The sequence below is a fragment of the Corvus moneduloides genome, chromosome 7, assembly GCF_009650955.1.
Source record: "Corvus moneduloides isolate bCorMon1 chromosome 7, bCorMon1.pri, whole genome shotgun sequence".
Taxonomy (NCBI): domain Eukaryota; kingdom Metazoa; phylum Chordata; class Aves; order Passeriformes; family Corvidae; genus Corvus; species Corvus moneduloides.
In genome coordinates this window covers 27180552-27194699 of record NC_045482.1, presented here as the reverse complement: position 1 = coordinate 27194699, position 14148 = coordinate 27180552, and the positions used below count along the sequence as shown (strand labels likewise).

The 14148-nt window shown below is 36.6% G+C and overlaps 1 protein-coding gene across 6 annotated transcripts in view; it reads right to left on the bottom strand.

Annotated features, from left to right (window-relative positions):
- PTPN4 (protein tyrosine phosphatase non-receptor type 4) overlaps positions 1-14148 on the bottom strand; it is a 111969-nt gene that overhangs the window by 35668 nt on the left and 62153 nt on the right. For all 6 annotated transcript variants that reach the window (XR_004241116.1, XR_004241117.1, XR_004241114.1 and 3 more), the window contains 3 exons: positions 12420-12483; positions 6029-6201; positions 2293-2361 (listed from right to left, as the gene is read on the bottom strand). Coding sequence is in view for 2 of the 6 variants with exons in the window: in XM_032113778.1 (XP_031969669.1) it covers positions 2293-2361; positions 6029-6201; positions 12420-12483 (306 nt within the window). In the remaining 4 variants the exon portion in view is untranslated. The remainder of the gene's footprint in view (positions 1-2292; positions 2362-6028; positions 6202-12419; positions 12484-14148) is intronic.

The following is a 14148-nucleotide window of genomic DNA, read 5'->3' as shown; positions in this document are numbered from 1 at the left end:
CTGCTTCCTGTAGGTTAAAACTGCTTGTTTTATTCAAATGGCTGTTGAAAAATTTTATTTCCCTGTCTCGTACTCTGCACCTACGTTCCACTCAGCATGCAAAGGCCACATCGGCTCGTCATTGCTTGTGGCAATCACCATTTCCCAACTTAGAACAAACAGATCACTCAAGTAACATCTCTATGTAACTCTCTGTGTTCATGTTCTTACCATGAAATCATTAAAAGGTTTGCTGAGATAGTATTATTTCAAATAAGGCAGTTTCTAATTAGATACTGTTAAGAAATCCAAGTGTCAGTCTGGATAACCCTACCAAAAAACCACCAGAAACATTTTTTAAACTGATCTTGAATAAATCTTCTTATGTAATAAAAATAAAAGCAACAGCAATTATTTAAATCTATGTGCCCACCTAATTCTCAAGAAAGACCTTGAAAAGCAACCAAAACAAGCCCACTGCCTGAAAGCTTAAAAAGCTGTTCAACACCACCATGACTTTGTCTGATAAAGGCACACCATGAAAGAGAAAGGCAGGTTCCAGGAATAAAACCCCCATCACACCCGGAAAATCTTAGAAAACAAAATTTATCCTCTGTATGAATACAAAAGGGCTGACATCTACTCAGTATGTCAGCTTGAAATGCAAATATTTAGAAGACAATTAATGTTCTTAGATTAAGTTTCTTGCAAAACACTGTTCTAGAAATGCCTTCTATTTCAAGCTTTTTTCACTCTTGAAAATATAAAAAGGTCTTTAAAATTTAAAATACATTAATTGCACACTGTCATGAGGAAGACATGAAGAAGAAGCAGCTGATTTATCAGAAGTCTTTTGAGATGTATTTGTTACAATACACCATTATTTCATTTCACTGACATAAACACATACGCCTCAGACATCAGTCATCAACATTTCTAAGAAACTCAAAATGTGTGGATAAATGCTCTATTCCTTAACCAAAAAAGCAACAGTGGAAAATAAAATTCCGGACAGAAGAGCCAAGCACTTTATTAACTAAAAAAAGCCAAGATTTATGAAAATAAGAGCAGTTCTAGCCATGGCTTTTGATTTTATTGACTTCATTGATTTTATCCAACTGTATACATTATAAACTAGAAGTGACCCCCAGCAGCACTTCCTGGGTTTTGCTGCAAAGGGAAGAGTGCCATCTACTGCATAAGAGTTTCTGAAATGATAAAAACACTCCTCAAAGCAAAGTATCAGCTCTCCTCCACCCAGCTGACTTGTGGGCAATTGCCAAGTTCAGAGTGCAACAAGAAAAACAGTTTTTAACTGATTCATAGCTGTCATTTAGCAAAGTAAAGCTCACCGTCACAGTGTTGAGCCTCTGAGTACTAAAAAAAGTTGCTCCAAGTACAAATCTAAATTCACTCAGATCCCCAAAGTAAATTAAATAGAGTAAAAAATAATTTTACATAGAAAAAAAAGGGTTTATAAAATCTACTTGTTGAACCAGCATGTTACAGCATTTCTGCCTCTCAAACCTAGTATGGATCCGTCTATGGTGGGCCTAGCTAAAAAGCCAAATTATAATGCACAGGGGAAAAGAAGGGGTGGAAACAGGGCAGGAAATCAAGGCAGAATTCACCAATGCTCTTAAAAACCACTGTCTGCAGGCTCTTGGGAAGGTTGCTGGACTTATTACTAGAAGTCTGCATGCATAAATTTGCAGTCCAGAGTTCCTTAAGGGGCAAAAAGACATCTTGGATCTCAGTAAAAGTAGAAGCACAAAAAAGGGACAGAGCTGCCCCCTCCCCACAAAGATTCTATTAATGATCAGAGCAGACTGCCAAGTGGATGTAGAAGCTGTCTTACTTTTGAAAACAGCATCATAATTTCTCAAGAAAGAACTAAATCTATGTCTTGACTGTTTTATTGTAATCACTAAACTCCTCAGGAGCCTGGAATAAAATTAAGTAATGTATTCTTGATTAGCCAACTACTCTGTGACCAAATACCTTCAGAAGCAGCTCACTTTTCATAGCAAAACACCTCATTGAGACTACAGTGATAAAGCTGTTCTCACAAGTAAGACTCACTGTACATATTCTAAAGGAAATACACACATACAGTTGCAGGTTATTATCACATAAAAATACCCATTAACTCAGTATTTTAATGGAGTATTCTAACAGCAGGAGACCATTCTTTGCTATAAAAATAGCACAAAGAGGGCTAATACATGTGACAACAAACTACACAGACTGAAGGCTATTCTGAATTTTGTAAATATATAAAGGGGGAAATATTAAAGAATGTAAGTTACTTACCTTGCAAATACCCTGTCTTTATTTGCTCTCTCTTTACCATACTGCACTGATTGGACCTCTGTTCTCCCACTGGAAAGCAATAAAAAAAAATCAAACTGCTAAATCCAACATGATTAAATAACAATTTCTTGTTTAAAATGGAACCATCTCAACAAAATGCCTAAATTGCGTTTTCAGTCATGCTCAAGCAGTTGCCCAAGCTTCAGTACAGTGGAACCTTAGAAAGCATTTGGTAAAAATGTAGGTCTTCTTTCCAATTAATTTTAGACATAACAAAAGCTCTCTCTTCCATTTGCTTTTTTATCCAAAACAACAAGAAATATCTGCTTGGATCTTTGGGTAACACTTAACACTTAATCATACTTCCTGCTATAGCCACTGTCAAAAACTTACAGTATCTCTTCCGTACCCTTCCTAAACTATTCTCTGAATTGCTAATAACTTAGTTGCTACTTAGTTTAGCAAAATACCACAAAAAAATACATGATAAGCACATCAGGATTGTATTCTTCTATGCAACTTGTCAAAACTAAGTTTAGATCTTGGAACTTGCTGACTTTTCATATAAGACCAGATGTCTTGTGTCAAATCAAAGATTCTTTACACTACTTCATAATTTCTCTTCTAGAAAAAAAGTACGATTTTTGAGTGTCTATCAGCACTTAAGAATTGGTGACAAGATACCAGCAAGACTTGCTCTTGCAGCCACTTCTCCATTAATAACTTCAGACCAAGCACAGAGCCTCCTATAGGGATATTTACATAAGGAAACCAAAGAATTATCTATCTCCACATTCATATTACAGAACTACTGGATGTGTGAAGACCTGAGCCAGCTGGAATCTCATGAAATTCAGTGAAGGAAAATGCAAAGACTTGCAACTGAGGGGGAATAACCCCATGCACAGGCTGAGTGTCAACTGGTTGGAGAGCGGGTTTTCCCAGCACAGATGAGAGCACATCTGGAATGCTGGGTGGAGTTCCAGAGCCCTCCAAGTCAAGCAAAGAGCCACAAAGACAACTAAGGGTCTGCAGCATCTGATGGATGGGGAAAGGTTGAGAGAGCTGGGACTGTTCAGCCTCAGGAAGAGAAGGCTCAGGACGATCAAACACCACAAAGGAAAAGTAAAAAATACAGCCAGACACTTCTTAAGGGAGCCCAGAGACAGGACAAGAGGCAATCGGCACAAACAGAAATATGAGAGATCTTACTCTTGCAGGCAGCAAGGACAGGGCTACAAAACAACAACATCCTCACCACCCACCCAAACAAAAAAAAAGTTTTTACTGTAATACAGTTTAACACTGAACCAGGTTGCTCAGAGATGGTGCAGTTTTGCTCCTTGGAGACATTCAAAACGTGGCTGGATACTCTCCTAGGCAACCTGCTACAGTGGACCCTGTTAGAACAGGGCATTGGACTCGACAGTGTCCAGAGCTGCCTTCCAACCTCTGACATGCTGCGATTCCAGGAAATTTCTCTTTCCAAACCTGCTGCCTGCTAAATTGCTGGGGTTACACATTTTTAACTCCAAGAAGTAAGTTGGCTGTATTTGCCTCTATTGCTTTCCAATAACTCTATCATTGTATTTGTCCTTCTATAACTGCTACTAATAACTGATTTAGGGTTTTCAGAGAATCAATGTTCCTGCTCTTTCCTTCTCTCTGTGCAATTTATTTTGCATTTTTGGGCACTGAACTTTATCTGCTATTTTATTGCCTACTCACCCCTCATTGTGAAATACCACCAAAACCCTGTATCACTCCAGTGGTAACTTCCCTCCGTTGTGAAAAAGGAATCTGCTTGTTTCCCATCTGATTATAAAAGAGATGCTAATACACAATAAAACTCTCCATGTTTTTTCGTGAGTATTTGGTGAGGAATATTATTAAAACCACTTTGAAAAATACAATGTACAGAAGTCACCTTTTCCTACTAACAGTCTTCTAGATCCCTCTTGGAAGCTTAAAAAAAAAACCAAAACAAACCAAATTTGCTTTAAAATTTGCCGTATAGAAGTATTTTAAACCAATGGAAATAGCTTACGTAACAATTTAATAGTTCAACAATTTCATGTCCCCAATTTCTTTCAGAAGTGGAGATAATTCTGTCTAGACCTGTCAGTTCTGTATTTTATTGGCTTGTTTTGATCATAGAAATGTTGGCTAGAAGTCTCTAGTCCAATCTCCTGCTAACACTAGGTCACCTCTGGCCATGGCTTAGTCTAGCTGAGTTTTGAAAGCCTCCACTAACAAAGATCCCACAGCCAGTCCAGGTAACTTGTTTCAGCACACATTGTTCTGAGAAACCCACACACTTTTCCCTCATGTCCACCCCGAATCTTTAAGATGAAGTCTCACCTGCCTGTTACCAGCACCTTTGGGTCCATCAGTACTGACATTGCCCTTGAAGCAGCTTTAGGCTTGCTACTGAATTCCCCCTTAGCTTCCTCTTCACCAGATTAAACAAGCCCAGTGCTCTTAACCTCTCTTGCATGCTATATTATTGCCTCTTGACAATCTCTCAAACTACTTGCAGAAATTCCAGCCTTTTGGCTGTTTCAGCAACTTTAATGACCTTCTTCATTTTTAGGCAGTTTCCCTTCTCATCTTCATGTTAAGTTGAAAGTCATCATCAAAGAGCTATTCTGTAATAGTAACCACAGTGATTCAGATTCAAAATCTTTACAGAAATGAAAAAGCTCCCTGAAATTCTCTACAGCAACATTGAGTCAAGTCTCAAACGCTGTTCAGGATCATAGAATGCTGGTTCTCAAATGGGTACTGGGAATGCTGGTCAAAAAACAGATGCTATAAACAGTTAGCCACTGAATTACTTTCCTCTTTATACATTTATGCAATTCACAAATGTGACAGAAATAGCCTGTTATTGTGTTTTCTAGCTTTTCATCATGTCCCTTTGTACGTCACAGACACTACTGCCATTCTAGATGGATGATTAGTAGTAGCTCTGTTATTCTCTATTTCAGGCACAATTTAAACCATTGGCATTCTGCATTACTTGCAAAGGCAGTTAATTCAGTCACTGAACAGAGATATATTTTTTAAAATAAAAACTATAAAATAACAAAACCCAACACCACCTACTCCAGCATTATGGGGATTATAGTTATTACACAGTCATTCTGTGCACCTCCAAGCTTCTTGCCTATTATTTTAAGTTCATCCTTAAAGGTTATGGATTTAATTTCCTCCGTATTTTCTAAAGCTCTGGTTTTGATACAGAACATGTATGTCCTTTGTCTTCACCTAATTCCTATTTGTATACATGTAGATAAGTGGGTTTTACTTGTATGAGCTTCTTTTCAGTAATTCATATTTGGTATTAACTTAGGTTGGTCTTGTTGCTGTTGCTGCACACAGCATCTGAGACTCAACGGTTTTCAAAAACACCAGGTCAAAGGCTTTGAAGTTTTGAGACAACATTTTTAAGATAAACATAACCCAGCAGGAAAACAGGCTAAGAAATGCACCTTGGGAGACAATCTCAGAGTACCAGTGCAATAACGGCCACTAATAATATAATAATTATATTTTCAAGCCATCTTAAAAAATTACCAACATTTGAAACTTCGGCCAACAGGGAAGGGGGACAGTTGCAGGATTCAAAGACTTGAATTATGTTTTAATATAGAGTCTAGATAATTCCCCATGTTTATTGATGAGCTGCCTATTCACTCATATTCTTTCCCACACATTTCAAATCAGCACTTACCAGTACCGGAACTTGGAACCCAAAGTGAAATAATGTGCAAAAAAGTTCTTCTGAGGGGGCAGTGGTCTGTCCAAACGGAAGAACGTGTGATGCTCAACACAAGCTTTCCACAAATTCTTACATGCTCGGTAATTCACCATATTGAATCCCAGTAACGTTTCTCTAGATTCATGCTAAAAAATGAGAAAAATATATTTCAGGTAAGAATTATTTCAAGTTACTTTTGAAACTAAGATAAATATTGTTGACTTTGGGGCATTTTTTTTAAATCATGCTTTTTGAAGTGGTACTCTAATTTTCTATTAACTTTATGTACAACAAACCCTTTTTAAATACCTTTACAATTTCTTTGAAGAATTTTTTTTTGTTCCCCTGGGTCGTGGGTTTTTTTCAAAGAACCTGCTCAAAGGTTAACAGTCTGTTTAGTCATCTAGAAACAAGTCTAAAAGGTATGACCCAAACTACATGAAAATGATTCCATGATCTGAGAGCTCAAAGACAATATGCCTCTCTGTTCAAAACTACAGTCAAGATGAGCAATTGTCATGCACATGTGGCAGCTGGAGATTGGAAACAGGTATTGATTTCAAGAGCAACTGATGTGCCTGCTTCTAAATGATTCATTAAATTCCTGGGAAATGCAAGAAGCAAAATAGCAAAGCAAGCTAAACTACTCTGCCTGTTGAGAGAGCTTGATAAAAACCCTCTGTATGTCCAGAAATATCATCAGCATTCTTCTTTCTCTTCCCAGTACTAAATTCTCCCCAACATTTTGCACACCTTAACTGATTTCACTTAGTAGTAAAGTCCTTTTCCAAGTTAAGCTTTTGTTGCTGTGCTCATCTTTAGATCTGCTGAGAAACCAAGGCAGAGACCTGAAATTCTTCACCCAGTGTTGTATTCGGGAACAAGAATGACACTGTATTTTCAGCTACATGACAAATTTAAGGCAAAATAAAATGGATTTAAAACAAACAGCAAACTCTTAAGTATTTATTGATGATATTTAAGAAATAATATCCAAGAAACTAAACGCTGATATTTTAATTCAATTACAAAGATTACTTATATCTCTGTTCTTAATTTCCAAGTTTTGCCAATTGCTCTCTGTATTTTCTAGACATGTGAACAGAAGCATTTAAAAATTACAAGTCAGAAACAAGATAACAGAAATTAAGTCCATTACCTATGCAGTCATAAAAAGCCTTATCAACAATGTAAAAGGCAAACAATATAAACAAGGTAGATTACTATTCTGCAAGAGAGCAACTATGTAAAATTATGGACTGCCCTCATCTGGATCCAGCAAAGGATGAAACAGCTAAGATTTTAGATTCTAACAAAAAGTTCTCATGATGTAGCGAATTTTCATGTTCTGTCAGCCTTTTGAACAGTTGGAAAAGAAAAATTGATAAGTTATATGAGCTGATGATCATGCATTTTAATGTCATTCAAAGTATTATAATTATGGGTTGGGAAAAAGAAATATAACCTGCTGTTTCCCCTAGTTTGTATTCCAGAAAATGAGCTGATCAGAATCTCATGCCACCATCTGATCAGTAGATCAGACATGAAGCATGAAGGAAGAGCTGGTATGGCAGGATGAGAAGGAGCTGCAAAAGATCAACTTAATTGTAATTCGAGACAGCACTTTCACAGGAACTTGGTGCGCTAGAGCTTTAAAGGTACCTTAACAATAGTTCTATTCATAGCTTTTAAAGCTTTCATTGCAGTGCGGGAAGAACTGATTCTCAAACCCTTCCCCTTCATCTCAATTACAGCTAGGAAACATTGTTTAAGATAAAGAATAATATATGATATTGGCTCCTAAGTGCACTCATCCTTCCCCTATTCACCCTTGCAGGTTCTGAAATATTCCAGTGTAACTTGGGCACCTGAAATTAATCTTTGCTGATGATTCTGGGGTGCAAGATCTGGTTCTACTGCTGAATTTAGAACAAGGTTGTCCCTGTCTTCCCTGAAAACAGCAGGCTTGAATCAATGTGGGCTCAGCGTAAGACCCCAAGCTGACATTTGTAATGTCCATGGTACTTCAGCCAAAAGCACATAAAGTAACAGGACAATTACACTGCAGCCCTGCAGCCCACGGAATGCTTTTACAGCACAAGGCTCCAGCAAGATGCACAATGCTCTATGGTATGACAACGACATACAGGCATTTCAGGGGGTTATGTCTGTTGAGATCAGTGTTAGAAGACTACCTCATGGAGCCACAGCACGATTCTGTTCCAAAATTTTTATATTACTAATTGTGTCTGTGGTTTCTATTAAAGAGAAGAAAACAGTCTGCTTGCTATGGAGAGGAAGAGGGAAGCAGCTGGGATGCAATACTGGTAATGAAGCTCTGGGCCCCAGCACAAAACTACAGTAAGACAAATAGAGGTAGGGTATAGTCAAATCCAAGTCTTCTTTGTGGTTCCTATTATTAAAAAAAGGCAAAACAAACAAAAAAAGCAGACTGGATACTGGTGCTCCTCTCACACAGAACAGCTCAGTACTTGAACAAGCACCTTGAGTGGGGCCATTCATTCAAACCTACCTTTGCCTGCCTGGAAACAGTGACTCCACAGCAGATCTCTTGCTGTTCAGGAAAGAAACTGGGTTGAAAAACTTACTCTCTAATGAAACCCTTTTACTTCGGCTAAGCAAGGAAAAATCCCAGAAAAAAGCACTAATTCCCTACCCCATCTCAGAAAGACAAGACTTGTGCTTTATAAGGGCAGATGCTCCCCATACTCAACATATTCCAGAAACAGTGGGCAAAAGTCCTGTGAAAGCTTAAATGCAGCACAGATACTTCTGCCAGTAGTATTTGCTATTCACAAAAAAAGTGCAACACAGAAACTTTGATAGGATTAGGCAGCAATCAAGTAGGCATCTAATGAATGCCAGTGCTACTTAAGATCAAATATGTGCTTGGGCAGATAAGCCCATGCATCACCTTGTGATTTCAGACCAAGTTTTTCTAAAAGTCAGTCAAAAAAAGTCAAAGTTCAAAGCACAAACTTCAGATACATAAACTATAACTTAAAAAAATAAAATCAATTATTTTGGCCACTCACTGAAACTAGGTTTCAGTTATGGCCAGAAACCTATCATCTTGTTTAGTTCCAGACTCAAGTCATTTTTCAATAGACATATGGCCTCCAAAAGAGCAAAAGAAAATGCTGAACAGCTTCTTTGGCTGTCAAAGAATCAAGACCACAAAAACATGCTGGATGGCATTAAGAGCTTGATGCTGGCTATTGATATTACTACAACTAAATCGTGCAACTAAATAGAACCAGAGAAGTTTAAGGAAACATCTAGAAAAATGAAACTACTGAATTATTCTAGAACAGCTTCAAACATGTAAGGGAAGCAGCATACAGAACAGGCAGAACAAAGGAAGATACAGTGGAAAAACCTGCTATTGAAGTAATGGCTCAGGGGGCTCCTAATGTTGGAGGAATAAGTCCTACATATAACATACTTTCCCCCCACAAAACCATAAAACAACAATGGGAAAAAAAATCTACTCCAGTGGATATATGCTCCACCTATATGATTGTCAGAATACTCCACCATACTCAAGATTGTATTATACCACCACTGGAAAACGACTATGACACTAAACTGCTTCATCTCACTTCATTTAAGTGATTTATTTAAACACAGATTTAATCTAATAAAAGTAGGCAAATAGTTCTTTACTTATGTTGATGCCTTTAAGCTATACCAAGTCAGGGAATAAATTTAATAGGTGATTACAAGATAAGGCACTTGCACTTTTGAGGACAGTTGCAATTAAAAGCTCTCAACACTCATTAGCAGCATCTGAAAAGTATCTTTTTATGATTATAGAAAAGTGTATATAGCCCAGCTGGGAAAAAATAAAACCAGTGAAACATTCCTTTCCCAAGTCCACTAACTTAATATTCTACAGCATCTCAGCTTTGCATTCAAATAATTGCGGTTTCTCAGATGTACAATTTGTTACATATTTACACACAAGTTTGAAACACATCATCAGCATACCATGAATGTATTTCCCCTGCCGTATCGTAAATAGGTGATTTAAAATACGCACTCAAAGCACTAGACCAGAGATATTTTACATACCAAATGTGCAATCACTGAGTCACTTCACCTAGTTTCTGCTGCCTAAAGAGAGTCATTTAGGCTCCCTTTATTGTTAATGGGAGTGAAAGCAAAAGGAAGAATATACCACCAGAGAGCAACTTAACCCATCCTAAAATGTACTTCCAGTTCAGATGTTTCAGCCTTTGCACCTTTGTGTGTGATTACTACAGAGGAAGTCTAACAATGAGCCTTGGGGAGCCAAGTAACCATGAACAGAAAATACATTCTTTTAACCTAACTGAAGCTGAATATAGGTGAGATGAATCTTATCCTATGAATCTAGTCAGGGAAAGTAAATCTGGAAACAAGAATTTTAATATTAGCTGTGATTAAAAAATTAGTTTAAGTATGACTTCTTTGGAAGCCAAATTTGAACTTTGATCTTAAGATATTCACTACTTGGAATGAATGAAAATTAAGTTCTTGCCACCAGTTTTCATCTGATATACAGAGTTTAAAGAAAAACACTATAAGGCTTTTTAATTTGTTGGCTTGGATAAGATGTCTCAGAAGAGAAATTACATTAATTATAAAAACTACATTCTCATGCAAGTAACAATATGCAGAGTATTAAAAGGTAACAGGGAAACAAGATGAGAAAGCTATCTTTGTATTACCTTCCCTTATAAGCAGATTTTTTTTCTGCAGAAAATAGAGGAAACAGTCAAGTACACAGTATGCAATCCTACTTTATATCTAGGTATCTTAATGTTCAAGGTCCTGAAATCTGCTACCACAGCATTTTCATCAAGTTCTGATTTAGAAAACAACTGCAGTTCATAATTTCTGAATTCCAAATAAAACTCCAAATTCTCATCTCACATGCAAATACCATTTCCTGCAACTGTAATGGAAGTTACACACACTGGTATCAAGACAAAATTTGATCTCCGGGCTGTCAGAGATCAGCTTGCCTTTGAGAACAAGCCTGTAGCTCCAGTGGGGTTTTACAAAAATGCTGTGTCCCCACAATACAACATTCCCCCCCATCTTTTTTGTATCACCATTTTTCTGCTCATGTTGCATAATGTCTGCTCACATTGACAGACACTCCTGTTCACTTCATGATTTTACTTAAGATACACTTGTGGTGTACCTGTACGACCCCTGTTTTCAGCATTAGTACTAGTCACCAGACATTGGCCTGATCTGACAGAACAGGTGTTTCCTCTTCGTATTTTTCTTGTTTAACCATATTGTCTCTAAACCTGGAACAGCCCTACAGTACTCAAGATGCATTTTCTGCACAGAATCATCTTTTATATCCAGTCTGTAACTCTGTATTTCAGGTCTTCAAATCACAGAGTCATCGAACATTAAGGGTTGGAAGAGACCTTAAAGATCATGTAATCCCAACCCACCTGCCATGGGCAGGGACATCTCCCACCAAAACAGGTTGCTCAAGGCCTTGTCCAACCTGGCCTTGAGCACTGCCAGGGCTGTGGCACCCACAACCTGTTCCACTGTCTCACCACCTTCACAGTAAATCCTTTCAGTTGTGAGAATTGCACAAAACCTCTTAACTAATCTGACGAGTTAATCACATAGTCGTATTTTTAATAAATTTCTCCATCTTCCCCCAGTGCTATGTCTGTGATGGAAGCTCATCTCTTGGGGGCACAGAACAATCCATTTCTTGCTGAATTAAATGCACAGTGGTCCTGTGGTGCTTCATGGGATAGCAAACACATCAAGCAGTGAAACATTCAGCTCCAACCTTTTCCATAAGAAATTCAGAAGTAGGCATAAAAATTTACCACATGTAATTTAGAAGTACAAAGAAATTCTTATCTCTTCTATTTAAATATAAGTAATAAAGTCATCATGTATTACCAAATCTGAATAATAGAAATCAACATGTTTATCAAACATTAACTTACAAGCATATATATAACTGAAGCAGCATTAAGCGCTACCTTTAGTTTTAATTTGGTTTCTTATGACATTTAAATTTAATATTGATTTACTTGCAACCTTTTCCACATTTATCTTCCATAAACAAGTTACATTTCCTGCATACAAATGCAAAACTAAAAGGATCTAAAATATAAGGCAAATCAAATTTAAAAAAAAATCTTATAAAGCATTGTAATCGTCTACTTGAAACATGAAACAGCCAGAATGTTGGTGAAACTGGACTTTTAATTGCAGACAAAACCAAGAATCAACATAGTATCAGTCAGTATAATGCAGACATATGGTAGAAATGATTTCATTGCTTTCAGATCAAATTTAAGATAGTACTCACCAATTCTTTCCTAAGTTGAATAAAAAACTGCTTGCACTTAAAAGAAATTTTTACAATCTTCAACCTAAATGAAAAATAAAACCACAATATTTAAACATTTCATATACTGAATCATGGTTAAAGGCTTAAATACACCTACTAAAAATATACTTTCTAGAGAGATGAGATTTCATTTCCATAGACAAAAAGTAAGGTATCAAAGATTAAATAAAATAGTTTGTATAATTTGAAATTTACGGGCTGTGTATTTACATTGTCCATCAAATTCAGTTGTTTACATCCTAAACCCAAGGCAGTTGCTAATTTTGGTATCTTTTCCCCATTCCAAAGCCCAAAGAGCCTTTCTATCCCCAGGTCATTCCAGGCAGATGTTCTCTTTTCTGAGGCTGCTTTCATTATCCCTCAGAATATGAAAAAATCCTTTGAGCTTCACCTGATCCCTGCAAGACATTATTTCTCTATGTTCTTACACATCTTTAAATATAACCAGAACTTGTTTTAGTAAAATAGCTAAGATAAGATATAAGCACAGAGATAGGACTCATGACCTTGTTTTTTATAAAGTTAATGAAAATAATCACACTATTAAGAGGAAAATAATATTTACAGTATCACATGACAGGGAAAAATCTGCCTACAGATCTGTTCACCTTTCAAGTTACCTATAAATATATGAAATACTGACAGTAATTCCAGACTGTTTTGGGTGGTCACTCTAATACTAGTTATGCAACATGGCAAAAGACAGGCTGTATTTCCATCACAATCTAATTATATACTTTTTCAAAGAAATGTAGTATTAGGATAGTCGACATATTTTATTAAATATACAGGAGTATCACTTTGGTCAAGAAAAAAGTGAGGTTCAAATTGTACAAAGAAAAACATGGTAACTTTCGTTACTTGAAAAATGAACAACTGATACAATACTGCAAAAGGACTGGAATTACTACTTGCATATTTATCACTTGCTGAATAAAAAACCCTTTAGACCAGGAAGGATGAGAAGCAAAACATTACAGACACCTAAGTTGGATATCTATATCTAGAAATTATCTTCTTAACTTAATCAAATAAAGACATTTTTCTTCAGGGGATTATTCAGAGCAGGAACCTAAGTGGAATGTCCTAATTTGTTGGGAGAGTCTCTATCTGCAGTAACATAAGGGCATTCTCTGAACATTAGTGTTTAAATTATGCTTGTTTACATCTTTTCCCATTTCTTTTTCCTTTCCAGCCTTGCCATTAGTTTAACAGTTAACAATAACAAAAAAAAAAAAAAAAAAGGGAGCAGCAATAACTGCCCTATTTGTTAGTCTGGGTTTTTTTAAAATTCTTAACAAGTTCTTGCTATCAGAGTTAGTTTCTCAAGGATTTGGAACTTTAAGGGGAGTTACATCTTATGTACTGAAATCAAATTATTCCCCTGGCAATGCATCAATCTTCTTAGAACCTCCTGCGACAAAAAATTGCTTAAGGGTAATGTAGGCTGGATCTTATATTTGCTGGATAGGACACACACTAGTGATTATTAACAGTCTGACTGTGGGAAAAACAGAAAAAAAATTATTAGACTATTTAGGCTGCAGTTAACCAACAAGTATGTTATTACTAATTTTCTAAAATTTTGGTGTACAGTGCAATTAAAAGAACATTTTATATATACCTTTTCTAAAAAAAGAGTTCCATACACTCTGCAACATATCTGATTTGCTTAGCAATTATTCCG